Source organism: Phoxinus phoxinus (assembly GCF_949152265.1).
Source record: "Phoxinus phoxinus genome assembly, chromosome: 2".
NCBI classification, from domain to species: domain Eukaryota; kingdom Metazoa; phylum Chordata; class Actinopteri; order Cypriniformes; family Leuciscidae; genus Phoxinus; species Phoxinus phoxinus.
In genome coordinates, this window is record NC_136877.1 from 643,816 (window position 1) to 658,747 (window position 14,932).

General features: G+C 48.4%; 1 protein-coding gene across 1 annotated transcript; it reads right to left on the bottom strand.

Moving 5' to 3' along the window:
- Positions 1 to 1,386: 1,386 nt before the first annotated feature.
- On the bottom strand, positions 1,387 to 14,533 carry LOC306994598 (transmembrane protein 236). Its single transcript, XM_079605214.1, has 4 exons — positions 14,211 to 14,533; positions 13,380 to 13,452; positions 13,001 to 13,124; positions 1,387 to 3,267 (listed from the first exon to the last, which is right to left on the bottom strand). The coding sequence occupies exons 1-4, from the start codon at positions 14,471 to 14,473 to the stop codon at positions 2,480 to 2,482; spliced, it is 1,248 nt and encodes a 415-aa protein (XP_079461340.1). The 5' UTR covers positions 14,474 to 14,533; the 3' UTR covers positions 1,387 to 2,479.
- Between the last annotated feature and the right edge of the window lie 399 nt (positions 14,534 to 14,932).

Genomic DNA, 14,932 nt, shown 5'->3' on the forward strand with positions numbered 1-14,932 from the left:
CTCATCCTCCTCTCAGTGGCACGGCTACACCTGGGAGCTCTCAACTCAACTCAATTTCAAGAGCACTTTAATGAAAAACAATGGGTACATAAAAATAACAAATAGTAAATCTGAGTGCTCCGCTCCACCTCGACCCATCGCCCTGGCTCCTGCAGTCCTGCTGCTTGATCGCAGTTGAACGCACACGAACGCCACCATAATGTCGTAAATACGAGTGGGAAGCTCTGGATTTTCTTTAAGCCCCGATCGTTACGTGTCAGTGAGAATCATGGCGGAATACCGCAATACTTAAAGGTATTTAGCAGTGATTTCATCCAGGCTTTTGTATTTACAGCGAAGTAAGCTAATTTGCCTGCACAAAATATGATGGCATTATAATATAACAACACAATATGTAACAATAAAAACTTCCTAGGAGGACTTAAACGCACCATCATTCCTCCCTCGGCTCCAGCGTGGACCATCAGGCATTCGGCTCGCGGGACTCCACCCCTACGGCTCTGGCTAGCTCCGCCTCCCTCAGGCTCCGCCCTCGGTCGCTCCAGCTCCACCAGGGTCGGACATCGTCACGCCTCCACCAAAGACTCCACCCCTACGGCTCCGGCTAGCTCCGCCTCCCTCAGGCTCCGCCCTTGGTCGTTCCAGCTCCTCCAGGGTTGGACAACGCCACGCCTCCACCAAGGACTCCACCCCTACGGCTCCGGCTAGCTCCGCCTCCCTCAGGCTCCACCCTTGGTCGCTCCAGCTCCACCAGGGTCGGACATCGCCACGCCTCCACCAAGGACTCCACTCCTACGGCTCCGGCTAGCTCCGCCTCCCTCAGGCTCCGCCCTTGGTCGCTCCAGCTCCACCAGGCTCGGACATCGCCACGCCTCCACCAAGGACTCCACTCCTACGGCTCCGGCTAGCTCCGCCTCCCTCCGGATCCCCTCATCCATCTCGGGGTGTTCTTCGATGTCTCTCCACCTCCTTGGCTCTCCGTCTGCATGGTGGGCTCCACCTCAATCCCCGTTGTTGCCTCCGGTCATCCCCATGGTGGCATCGGGACTCTTCACACCATGGCTACTCCCAGTCCGGGTCCGGTCATCTCCTGGCCAGTCCTCCCATCTTCGCCTCCCTGGATGCTACCACATGGATGCTTGCACTCATGTTTTGTTTGCTTTCTCGTCTAATTTACTTTGTCTTTGTTTAATAAACAACACTTTTACTTTGATCTGTAATGCCTATCTTCTTCATCGGACTAAACGTGAAAACATTATATCCTTGTTTTTTTTGTTTTCCTCACATATCACTATTGTCTCAAACACCACACAAACATTAGGAAAACAAACTTTATTAGAAGCAAAAATGTTCAATGTTGTAGAAATTATGCCACAACAGGGAGAGTGTTGTAAAAAAGTTAAATTTTTTAATGATCACAATAAATATAGCAATGGGTCATGTTTCTGAACTTTTTAAACATGTAGTTCTTCCAACTTATGTGAAGAATTTTCATAGATGAAGATTAAAAGTCTGGGTCTGGTACAAAACTAAACAATATTTATATAGAAAATGCATTTGAAAAGTAGCAAAAATAAATAATAATTGCATTATAAAAAAGTTTCCAAGACAGATTCATTGTAATCTCCATATAACAAAAATATTTTTTTTTATTTTTTTTAAACCTGGGGCATGAAAGTACCTGAAGTCAATGAAACCAGAAATGTATTCCATAACCACCAAAACAATATAGCTTTCCAAGAAATGTTTCCATTTTCCACTTTTCCCCTGTCACAAAGACAAAAGAATATTTTGAAATATGTCAGTGCTGTCTGTGTATTGCTGGATTATGCAATGTATTGTAATGTAGTAGGAGCCACTGGTATTGCTATGTTAGTATTTTTATGTCCCTTCAGTTTCTCTTATGTCTTTCTCTTACATTGAAGATATGTAAATGGCAACCTGTGTACCTTTTAACATTCATATATGTGACCCTGGATCACAAACCCAGTCTGGAGCCGCACGGGTATATCTGTGGCAATAGCAACTATACACTGTATGGGTCAAAATTATCGATTTTTCTTTTATGCCAAAAATCATTAGGATATTAGTAAAGATCATGTTCCAAGAAGATATTTAGTAAATTTCCTACCTTTAATATATCAAAAATGTATTTTTGTGAGTGAATGCAGCACAATCGTGAACATAAATGCACAACTTTAAAGGAGATTTTCTCAATGTTTAGATTTTTTTGCTCCTCAGATTCCAGATTTTCAATAGTTGTGTCTCGACCAAATATTGTCCTATCCTAACAAACCACACATCATTGGCAAGCTCATTTATTCAGCTTTCAGGGTCACATATAGTTAGTTTTTATTTCTGCACCACTATAATGAACTCCAAAAATAATGCCCCGCCCCAAACTCACATTTGCTGAGCCAATGTTATAACCAGATGGGCCGTGCAAACAAACATGACTATTCTGATTTGTTATTTTCCATTAAAACATCCTCTCAGTGTTGAAGATCCTGAGTTTTGTCATGAAGTTGAAGTAGATGTAGGCCAGACAGACCAGCATATTCTTGATCACATACAGTACTGGTGTCACAAAACCAAAAAGGCCAATCAATGCCAACCTCAAGACGAGGAAGGGGAGGTCCTGAAAGACCACGGCCAGAGGCGAGAGTAGCGGGCTGTGCGGGGTTAGGACCAATCGCATTGTAGAGAGGAAGCAGAAAAGGTAAACTGGAAATGCCCAGCCTGAAAAATACACCGCAGTGTGGCCAGCGACCCGAACCATCTCCACTGTGTCCAACCAGAACAAGAAACTGTCACCAAAGACTTCAGCACGGCTGTCGCTCGCCAGTAGGAAGCTTAGAGGTCCGGAATATGGAGAGGCGATGTTTTGGAAGGGGACACCAGAATTTGGACAAGTTCCGGTAATCCCGACTTGCGGTCCGTTGTTTCCCGGTACTCTAGACGTGGCACCATTACCAGCCAACCCTGGATCGGCTGTGTTGCCAAGATGGGCTGGAACTGCTCCATTGTTTGGCAATCCTGGCACCGCTGCACCGCCTGCGAGACCCGGGACTGTCCCGTTGCCAGGTGTGCCTTGAACAGTTGTGCCGGCGGGTAATCCTCCCACAGTCCCGTTCGCTGCCCCGGCTCTAGGGTCTGCGGCAGCACTGCCGGCCGGCGCGGCAGGGAGAGGACCCGTTGCCACCGGAGTGACTCTTCCAATGTGTGTCTGCAAGGTAGGAATGTCAGCATCTCGAGCCAGTTCGTTAGCTGTATCCACACACAAACACACAAACACACACAGAATAAGGACAGTTGGTGAAATATAAAGAAACACGGGATTGACCACATTATCCTTTCACATTACAGAATGGAAAGTACAGATATTCAAGGTTTAAATTACAATTCTGAAATTCTTAATTACTCAACCTCATGTCGTTCCAAACACGAAAAACTTTCGTTCATCTTCGGAACACAATTGAAGATCTTTTTGATGAAATCGGTGATATTTCTGTCCCTTCACTGACAGTCTGTGCAACTGACAATTTGACTCTTTAAAAAGTTAATAAAGATATTGTAAAACTAATCCATATGAATTGAGCGGTTTAGTCAACATTTTCTGAAGAGACACGATTGTTTTATTCGATGAAAAAATTTAATCAACTAATCGATCGATTTTGGTAAAAGGAAGCTTTAAACCAATGAGGTTCATTCTCGAGTTACGCAGCACTTTAAACCAATGAGGTTCATTCTCGAGCTACGCAGCACTTTAAACCAATGAGGTTCATTCTCGAGCTACGCAGCACTTTAAACCAATGAGGTTCATTCTCGAGCTACGCAGCACTTTTGAACCAATGAGGCTATGTTTACACGGAAACGATCTGAAGAGAAAACGCAAAAGTGGCGTTGCGTTATCACTTTTTATTCTGCGTTATGAGGGGAACTGTGCATGCATATGGTGACGCAAAAGTGTGTGAGATTGGATGTAGTGTGCACTCCAGGCGGCTAGGTGGCGATGTGAAAGAGACGCTGACACAGTTTTTCATGTGTAATACGGTAAAGCCGCTGCTTTAACCCTCGGTGCTCTTCGCGTGTCGCTCAAAAATGACAGAATTGTTTAGTTTTTTTTGTCAGTGAAATTAATGCTATATTTTAGTTTGATAATGTTTTGTTATTTTCCTGTTCTGGCGCACGCCTGTGACGTAAACGCGTACGTGACGCCTTCACTGTCTAGCAGACTTTTGTGTTTTTTACCGTTTTTACCCTTTAGACGGGAACGCGGCGGTGGAGCGTTTTTAAGATTTCCACTCTGGAGGGTGGTTTCACTTTTTTGCGTTTTTAAGCCCCAAAAACGCCGTCGCCGTGTAAACGAAAGGCACATCCGAAAAATATTTTTACGTTTTTACCCGCGAGCGTTCTCATGTAAACAGGGCCTGAGGTTCATTCTCGAGTTACGCAACACTTTTGAGCTTCGGCAAGAACCAATGAGGTTCACCTCTTGTTTGTTCTCGCGTGTCAAGCATGTTCGGTTGTGCTTCTCTTTATGTTTGCTGATGAATGTTTATATGCGAGTAAAAGCCTAAAATAAATCTGTTCAGGATATCAAGCGATCGAGTCTCTTCAGATATCTCAATTCATATGGATTCGTTTTTCAATCTCTTTATGAACTTTTTGAAGTGACAAAGTGACTGTCAATGGAGGGCCAGAAATCTCTCATATTTCATCAAAAAGGTCCTCATTTGTGTTTAGAAGATGAACAAAAGTCGTACGGGTTGGGAATGACATGAGGGCCTTATGAATAGAAATGTTTGGTTGAACTGACACTTCAAGCGGTTGAACTCTAATAGCGGAACACTGAACCAGACGATTGAATGTTGAGCAAGCGATCTCATTGGCTGCAGGATCAGCGGGGGCCAATCAGCTTGCGGCATGCGGTAATAATGTGATTGTATGTGAAGTTAACTTTTTGTGTGTGTAAATGCGATTTAAAAAGTTCAAGTATTCAGTTTTAATTGCACCTGAGTAAAGTAGGGTGCAAATCTCTCAATATAATATCTAAGTATAACCAAGTCAAAAAATTATACATTCCCACCAATTTTAGACCCTTGAGTCCAGAGTTAAATTCAAAGAGTTTGGTTTAGTCATGAGAATAAAAAAAAAAAATAATACTGCATGTAAACTTTGTTAAACATATTTTGCACAGTGTTCTAAACAAATGTCTCTACTTTGTAATATCAATATTTGTTGCGCTGTTGTGCATTTACACCTTTCCCGTCTCATTCTTATATTATCTTTGTTTGCCTTAAGAATCTTTTCCTGTGTGGATTAGAATTTCCTGAGTTCGTCGCTCATATTAACCTCAGAAAGATGCTGATGTCCTGTTATATTGTGAACTCATATCAGCAGAAACCCAGAGTTTACCTCTCACTCTCTATTCCAGCTCTTCTTCTCTTGTACTCTCACTTCACAGCCCCCCTGCTGGACACAATCAGTATTTTCAGAGCAATTACTTTAAAAAAAATCCATCTTTTAATGTAGTTTATGTGTGTATGTGGTGTTATTAATCTGCTTTAACACACACATGTGTAAGTTCATAAGTGGACAGCATTGCTGAGTATTTTCTGCTTAAAACTGCAGTGAACCAAAGACAGTCTCAAAAACACGGTTTGAAATCACTGGTGTTTCTGACGTCACACACTACCTTGACCAATCAGATCAACGGGTGATCGTCAACCTGTGGATCTCTGACTGTGCGTTCACACCGGACGCGAATAGCGCGTCAAATTCGCGCCTGTCGCGTCTAGTTTGACGCTTGAACATTTTGAATGCATTCGCGCGTCAAAGGCGAAATGGACGTGCGTAAAAAGCAAGCGCTTGGAGCGAAATTGACGCGCGTCCGAGGAGAAATCCGCTTCTTGTGGGAGGGGCCAGTGCAGGCGGTTCTGTTTCCAAGAAAGGTCGCGAAATGTAAAAATACTACTATTATTGTGTCACGAATTGCAGTTTTAAGAGTTGTTCAGTCGAGAATGTAGTTGTTTAAAGCTCAAATCTGTGGTTTGTTTATAAAGATAGCGCCTATTTAAAAAATTTGATCTGACGTTTCGGAGTCGTGAGATCCGGGCGATCAGCGGCGCTCAGCGCTCATGTGACCCACCTCACCTCAGCTAGTGCTCCTGACGTCTGCCGCTGGTGAACCAGACATGTTTAAATTCACAATCTATAGCTTCGGTTCTAATGAAGTTGAAATCTAAGTTAAAATACATTAATGACTCGTCATAACGTCGGTCAAACGACTTCTTTAACTACCGGTATGTCAGTTTTTCTTCATCTCGTTCAGAAATGTACGACTGCAAGTGTTCAGCGTCACATTCATAGTTAACATCTGAACAATGTCATTCCTTCTTTAACGCGGGCATTTAGTCATTACAAAATAATTTATTGAGGCCAAACATTTAAAATGACATTATAATCTGAAAAGCGGGCCTGACCCCATTTATCACGTCACTTCACCATGTGACAGCTGAAGCAGGCTCCTGATTGGTTAACGCGGCGCGAATTGACGCAGAAGTTCAGATTTTTCAACTCGGGCGGCAGACGCGAATTCGCGTCAAACGCTTGAATGCACAAAAGCACTACATAAAATCATTAGCGCTTAACGCGCCAGACGCTCAATTCACGCCATTCACGCGCGAATGAGGCGTATTCGCATCTACCGCGCCACACTCAACGCCTCATTCGCACCGCAGGAATTTTTTACGCGTGTAACGCGTCTTTGCATTGACTTAACATTGAAATCACTCGTGTCTGACGCGCTATTCGCGTCCGGTGTGAACGCACCGTGAGTGAGTGAGTGAGTGAGTGAGTGGAGGCAGGGCTCATCTGCATATTCATAGAACCACGCATACTAAATGAGGCAAGGGTGTAGAGTTACATTCGAGATATTTTAAGGCATTAAGAATTTTTTTCAAGGACAAAACTGTTTAAAAATATTATATTGTATGATCAAAAGTTAAGATTTAAGGGATAAAATTATTGACTACATGGGGACTTTAATATTTCAGATTTTTGCTAGGGTCTAAATACCGCATATACTAAAGATATTTTAAGACATGAGGGAATGTTTTAAAGAGAAAAAAACTTTGAAATATGTAATTTTGGTGCTCAAAGATGAGTTTTAAGTGATGAAATGATTGACTACAGTGGGACTTTAAAGGGATAGTTGACCAACACATTTTTTTTAGCAATTATTAACCATCAAAGCCATAAGAAAAACCCAATTTTACTTGCTAATGTTTCAACTTGTTTGCTTTTTAATCTGAACTAGCCTTCATCTGGACCGAATGAGACGAGTGGTGCTGTGTGAGTGACAGGAGGCGGGGCTTATGAACCGTATATTTCAGTATGCATTGAAAAATTCCCACCGCTAATGATTACTGTGATTCTTCCACAATTGAAGCTCTGCACCGATAGTGAGATAGTGAAGCACATTTAGTAAAAACTGGAGTAAGGCATCATGAAGACCCCGGAGCTACACCAGTCGTGTCATACGAGAGCGCTGAGCTACACCAGTCGTGTCATACGAGAGCGCTGAGCTACACCAGTCGTGTCATACGAGAGCGCTGAGCTACACCAGTTGTGTCATACGAGAGCGCTGAGCTACACCAGTCGTGTCATACGAGAGCGCTGAGCTACACCAGTCGTGTCATACGAGAGCGCTGAGCTACACCAGTCGTGTCATACGAGAGCGCTGAGCTACACCAGTCGTGTCATACGAGAGCGCTGAGCTACACCAGTCGTGTCATACGAGAGCGCTGAGCTACACCAGTCGTGTCATACGAGAGCGCTGAGCTACACCAGTCGTGTCATACGAGAGCGCTGAGCTACACCAGTCGTGTCATACGAGACCCCTGAGCTACACCAGTCGTGTCATACGAGAGCGCTGAGCTACACCAGTCGTGTCATACGAGAGCGCTGAGCTACACCAGTCGTGTCATACGAGAGCGCTGAGCTACACCAGTCGTGTCATACGAGAGCGCTGAGCTACACCAGTCGTGTCATACGAGAGCGCTGAGCTACACCAGTCGTGTCATACGAGAGCGCTGAGCTACACCAGTCGTGCCATACGAGAGCGCTGAGCTACACCAGTCGTGTCATACGGGAGCGCTGAGCTACACCAGTCGTGTCATACGAGAGCGCTGAGCTACACCAGTCGTGCCATACGAGAGCGCTGAGCTACACCAGTCGTGCCATACGAGAGCGCTGAGCTACACCGAGGTCATACGAGAGCGCTGAGCTACACCGAGGTCATACGAGAGCGCTGAGCTACACCAGTCGTGTCATACGAGAGCGCTGAGCTACACCAGTCGTGTCATACGGGAGCGCTGAGCTACACCAGTCGTGTCATACGAGAGCGCTGAGCTACACCAGTCGTGTCATACGAGAGCGCTGAGCTACACCAGTCGTGCCATACGAGAGCGCTGAGCTACACCAGTCGTGTCATACGGGAGCGCTGAGCTACACCAGTCGTGTCATACGAGAGCGCTGAGCTACACCAGTCGTGTCATACGAGAGCGCTGAGCTACACCAGTCGTGCCATACGAGAGCGCTGAGCTACACCGAGGTCATACGAGAGCGCTGAGCTACACCGAGGTCATACGAGAGCGCTGAGCTACACCAGTCGTGCCATACGAGAGCGCTGAGCTACACCAGTCGAGTCATACGAGAGCGCTGAGCTACACCAGTCGTGTCATACGAGAGCGCTGAGCTACACCAGTCGTGCCATACGAGAGCGCTGAGCTACACCAGTCGTGTCATACGAGAGCGCTGAGCTACACCAGTCGTGCCATACGAGAGCGCTGAGCTACACCAGTCGAGTCATACGAGAGCGCTGAGCTACACCAGTCATGTCATACGAGAGCGCTGAGCTACACCAGTCGTGTCATACGAGAGCGCTGAGCTACACCAGTCGTGCCATACGAGAGCGCTGAGCTACACCAGTCGTGTCATACGAGAGCGCTGAGCTACACCGAGGTCATACGAGAGCGCTGAGCTACACCGAGGTCATACGAGAGCGCTGAGCTACACCAGTCGAGTCATACGAGAGCGCTGAGCTACACCAGTCGTGTCATACGAGAGCGCTGAGCTACACCAGTCGTGTCATACGAGAGCGCTGAGCTACACCAGTCGTGCCATACGAGAGCGCTGAGCTACACCAGTCGTACCATACGAGACTCCTGAGCTACACCAGTCGTGTCATACGAGAGCGCTGAGCTACACCAGTCGAGTCATACGAGAGCGCTGAGCTACACCAGTCGTGTCATACGAGAGTGCTGAGCTACACCGAGGTCATACGAGAGCGCTGAGCTACACCAGTCGTGCCATACGAGAGCGCTGAGCTACACCAGTCGTGTCATACGAGAGCGCTGAGCTACACCAGTCGTGTCATACGAGAGCGCTGAGCTACACCAGTCGTGCCATACGAGACCCCTGAGCTACACCAGTCGTGTCATACGAGAGCGCTGAGCTACACCAGTCGAGTCATACGAGAGCGCTGAGCTACACCAGTCGAGTCATACGAGAGCGCTGAGCTACACCAGTCGTGTCATACGAGAGCGCTGAGCTACACCAGTCGAGTCATACGAGAGCGCTGAGCTACACCAGTCGAGTCATACGAGAGCGCTGAGCTACACCAGTCGAGTCATACGAGACCCCTGAGCTACACCAGTCGTGTCATACGAGAGCGCTGAGCTACACCAGTCGAGTCATACGAGAGCGCTGAGCTACACCAGTCGAGTCATACGAGACCGCTGAGCTACACCAGTCGTGCCATACGAGACCCCTGAGCTACACCAGTCGTGTCATACGAGAGCGCTGAGCTACACCAGTCGAGTCATACGAGAGCGCTGAGCTACACCAGTCGTGTCATACGAGAGCGCTGAGCTACACCAGTCGTGTCATACGAGAGCGCTGAGCTACACCAGTCGTGTCATACGAGAGCGCTGAGCTACACCAGTCGTGTCATACGGGAGCGCTGAGCTACACCAGTCGTGTCATACGAGAGCGCTGAGCTACACCAGTCGTGTCATACGAGAGCGCTGAGCTACACCAGTCGTGCCATACGAGAGCGCTGAGCTACATCAGTCGTGTCATACGAGAGCGCTGAGCTACACCAGTCGTGTCATACGAGAGCGCTGAGCTACACCAGTCGTGTCATACGAGACCCCTGAGCTACACCAGTCGTGTCATACGAGAGCGCTGAGCTACACCAGTCGAGTCATACGAGAGCGCTGAGCTACACCGAGGTCATACGAGAGCGCTGAGCTACACCAGTCGTGTCATACGAGAGCGCTGAGCTACACCAGTCGTGTCATACGAGAGCGCTGAGCTACACCAGTCGTGTCATACGAGAGCGCTGAGCTACACCAGTCGTGTCATACGGGAGCGCTGAGCTACACCAGTCGTGTCATACGAGAGCGCTGAGCTACACCAGTCGTGCCATACGAGAGCGCTGAGCTACACCAGTCGAGTCATACGAGAGCGCTGAGCTACACCGAGGTCATACGAGAGCGCTGAGCTACACCAGTCGAGTCATACGAGAGCGCTGAGCTACACCAGTCGTGTCATACGAGACCCCTGAGCTACACCAGTCGTGTCATACGAGAGCGCTGAGCTACACCAGTCGTGTCATACGAGAGCGCTGAGCTACACCAGTCGTGTCATACGAGAGCGCTGAGCTACACCAGTCGTGTCATACGAGAGCGCTGAGCTACACCAGTCGTGTCATACGAGACCCCTGAGCTACACCAGTCGTGTCATACGAGAGCGCTGAGCTACACCAGTCGTGTCATACGAGAGCGCTGAGCTACACCAGTCGTGTCATACGAGAGCGCTGAGCTACACCAGTCGTGCCATACGAGAGCGCTGAGCTACACCAGTCGTGTCATACGAGACCCCTGAGCTACACCAGTCGTGTCATACGAGAGCGCTGAGCTACACCAGTCGTGTCATACGAGACCCCTGAGCTACACCAGTCGTGTCATACGAGAGCGCTGAGCTACACCAGTCGTGTCATACGAGAGCCCTGAGCTACACCAGTCGTGCCATACGAGACCCCTGAGCTACACCAGTCGAGTCATACGAGAGCGCTGAGCTACACCAGTCGAGTCATACGAGAGCGCTGAGCTACACCAGTCGTGTCATACGAGAGCGCTGAGCTACACCAGTCGTGCCATACGAGAGCGCTGAGCTACACCAGTCGTGCCATACGAGACCCCTGAGCTACACCAGTCGTGTCATACGAGAGCGCTGAGCTACACCAGTCGTGCCATACGAGACCCCTGAGCTACACCAGTCGTGTCATACGAGAGCGCTGAGCTACACCAGTCGTGTCATACGAGACCCCTGAGCTACACCAGTCGTGCCATACGAGAGCGCTGAGCTACACCAGTCGTGCCATACGAGAGCGCTGAGCTACACCAGTCGTGTCATACGAGAGCGCTGAGCTACACCAGTCGTGTCATACGAGACCCCTGAGCTACACCAGTCGTGTCATACGAGAGCGCTGAGCTACACCAGTCGTGTCATACGAGAGCGCTGAGCTACACCAGTCGTGTCATACGAGAGCGCTGAGCTACACCAGTCGTGTCATACGAGACCCCTGAGCTACACCAGTCGTGCCATACGAGAGCACTGAGCTACACCAGTCGTGTCATACGAGACCCCTGAGCTACACCAGTCGTGCCATACGAGAGCGCTGAGCTACACCAGTCGTGCCATACGAGAGCGCTGAGCTACACCAGTCGTGTCATACGAGAGCGCTGAGCTACACCAGTCGTGTCATACGAGACCCCTGAGCTACACCAGTCGTGTCATACGAGAGCGCTGAGCTACACCAGTCGTGTCATACGAGAGCGCTGAGCTACACCAGTCGTGTCATACGAGAGCGCTGAGCTACACCAGTCGTGCCATACGAGACCCCTGAGCTACACCAGTCGTGTCATACGAGAGCGCTGAGCTACACCAGTCGAGTCATACGAGAGCGCTGAGCTACACCAGTCGAGTCATACGAGAGCGCTGAGCTACACCAGTCGTGTCATACGAGAGCGCTGAGCTACACCAGTCGAGTCATACGAGAGCGCTGAGCTACACCAGTCGTGTCATACGAGAGCGCTGAGCTACACCAGTCGTGTCATACGAGAGCGCTGAGCTACACCAGTCGTGTCATACGAGAGCGCTGAGCTACACCAGTCGTGTCATACGAGAGCGCTGAGCTACACCAGTCGTGCCATACGAGAGCGCTGAGCTACATCAGTCGTGTCATACGAGAGCGCTGAGCTACACCAGTCGTGCCATACGAGAGCGCTGAGCTACACCAGTCGTGTCATACGAGAGCGCTGAGCTACACCAGTCGTGCCATACGAGAGCGCTGAGCTACACCAGTCGTGCCATACGAGAGCGCTGAGCTACACCAGTCGTGTCATACGAGACCCCTGAGCTACACCAGTCATGTCATACGAGAGCGCTGAGCTACACCAGTCGTGTCATACGAGAGCGCTGAGCTACACCAGTCGTGTCATACGAGACCCCTGAGCTACACCAGTCGTGTCATACGGGAGCGCTGAGCTACACCAGTCGTGTCATACGAGAGCGCTGAGCTACACCAGTCGTGTCATACGAGACCCCTGAGCTACACCAGTCGTGTCATACGAGAGCGCTGAGCTACACCAGTCGTGTCATACGAGACCCCTGAGCTACACCAGTCGTGTCATACGAGACCCCTGAGCTACACCAGTCGAGTCATACGAGAGCGCTGAGCTACACCAGTCGTGTCATACGAGAGCGCTGAGCTACACCAGTCGTGTCATACGAGAGCGCTGAGCTACACCAGTCGTGCCATACGAGAGCGCTGAGCTACACCAGTCGTGTCATACGAGAGCGCTGAGCTACACCAGTCGTGTCATACGAGAGCGCTGAGTGTCTGACTGAGGAGATTCCCAAAGCTCACCTCGACCGGTCAGTCTGCAATACCGGATTCTTTCCACTATATCGATGCAGATCAGCGAGAGAAGGACCAACGACACGGGCAGTTCAGCAAACGTGTCCAGCCGCAGGTCATTTCTAATCTGGACCTGGAAAGGGAGAGAGTTTGGTTTTTACAAAAACACGCCGTGGATAATCTGAAGAGAGAATTGCATGTAATACTTTTGCATTTTTTGTTCAGTCACTTCTTTCGAGCACACAACTGGTATATTTAAAGTATCCCTGTTTATGCAAAAGGCATCAATAGTGAAATAAACATTTGAGAAACTCTGAAGACATCATGCATAGAGTCTGAAGACCGTGAAGGATGACAGGACTGTCTGCCGCGGTCGAACAGGAGTTACCTCAGAGCTGGCTATAAGGAAGGCGAAACACGGCAGCGTTGAGAGAACCACGTACGCCAACGCAACCGGTCTCCTGCAAGCAGAAAAACTGATATTAGGCCATGATATCATATCGAGATTTGACCAAAGAACGTTATGAGTTACATAATGAATTGCATTACACCCCAATGCTATTGCTGCACACTGGCATTGTGTTACAGTCCTCCTGTAGTCGATCATTTTATCCCTTAAAACTCATCTTTGATCACCAAAATGACAAAAATCCTTGAAAATAAATTATTCATGTCTTAAAATATCTTGAATGTAACTCGACACCCTCGCCGGTTCTCTGAATATGCAAATGAGCCCCGCCTCCACTCACTCACTCACTCACTCAGAGATCCACAGGTTGACGATCACACGTTGATCTGATTGGTTACAAGGTAGTGTGTGACGTCAGAAACACCAGCGATTTCAAATCGTGTGTTTGAGACTGTCTTTGGTTCACTGCAGTTTTAAGCAGAAAATACTCAGCAATGCTGTCCACTTATGAACTTACACATGGTGTGTGTTAAAGCAGATTAATAACACCACATAGACACATAAACTACATTAACAGCTGGATTTACACCACAGGGGGACTTTACTTTAATGCAAATGTGGTAATAATTCAGTACCAATGGCATTATCAGATATTTACATGGTTCTCCACGGTACTTCAAATAATACAATATTACTGTACCAAATCTGTAAAATGTGATTTTACCATGATAACATATCCATACTTTTTGATATTGTTCATGTTTCTCTGTGAAGCTGTGTGTATGCTCCATGAAAGTCATGTTTTCTCACCACTTCTTGCGAGCGACCAGCGTCCTCTTCTTCATGAACACCATGTACTTCATGGGCAGCCAGATCAGCATGGCCACGGACGTCACGTAGGCCACGGACGAGGCCACGATCAGCCAGTACGCAGTGCAGGAGTTGTGCGGCTGCTTCCGCACGCGGGCCACGATCAGGCCGAAGCGCTGCATGATGATGAACAGAGGAACGCAGAAGCTGCAGAACTGAAGCACCTCACACACCGCAAACTTAATCCTGCTCCCCGAGCCCATGCTGAGGACGGACGCGCGGGAGAGGAACAGAAGAGGGGAAGAAGAGTTGCTGTCGGCCTGTGGTCCCGGACCGGAGCGGGGGAGGGGGGAGGGGGGGGGGGGGGTATTGTGCCGCGGCACTGGCATATTCCACTGGAGGATCATGCTGACTCTGCACTCACTATTGTCTACATCAACACACACTACATCAACACACACTACATCAACACACACTACATCAACACACACTACATCAACACACACTACATGAACACACACTACATCAACACACACTACATGAACACACACTACACCAACACACACTACATGGACACACACTACATCAACACACACTACATCAACACACACTACATGAACACACACTACATCAACACACACTACACCAACACACACTACATGAACACACACTACATCAACACACACTACATCAACACACACTACATCAACACACACTACATC

Bases quoted from the DNA above. Each gene is read 5' to 3' on its own strand.
- LOC306994598 (XM_079605214.1), bottom strand. From the start codon at position 14,473: ATGGGCTCGGGGAGCAGGATTAAGTTTGCGGTGTGTGAGGTGCTTCAG. The intron at 13,453-14,210 runs GTGAGAAAACAT...TTCTGCTTGCAG, and splicing joins CTGGTCGCTCGCAAGAAGTG to GAGACCGGTTGCGTTGGCGT. The intron at 3,268-13,000 runs GTGAGCTTTGGG...GTGTGGATACAG, and splicing joins TTGCAGACTGACCGGTCGAG to CTAACGAACTGGCTCGAGAT.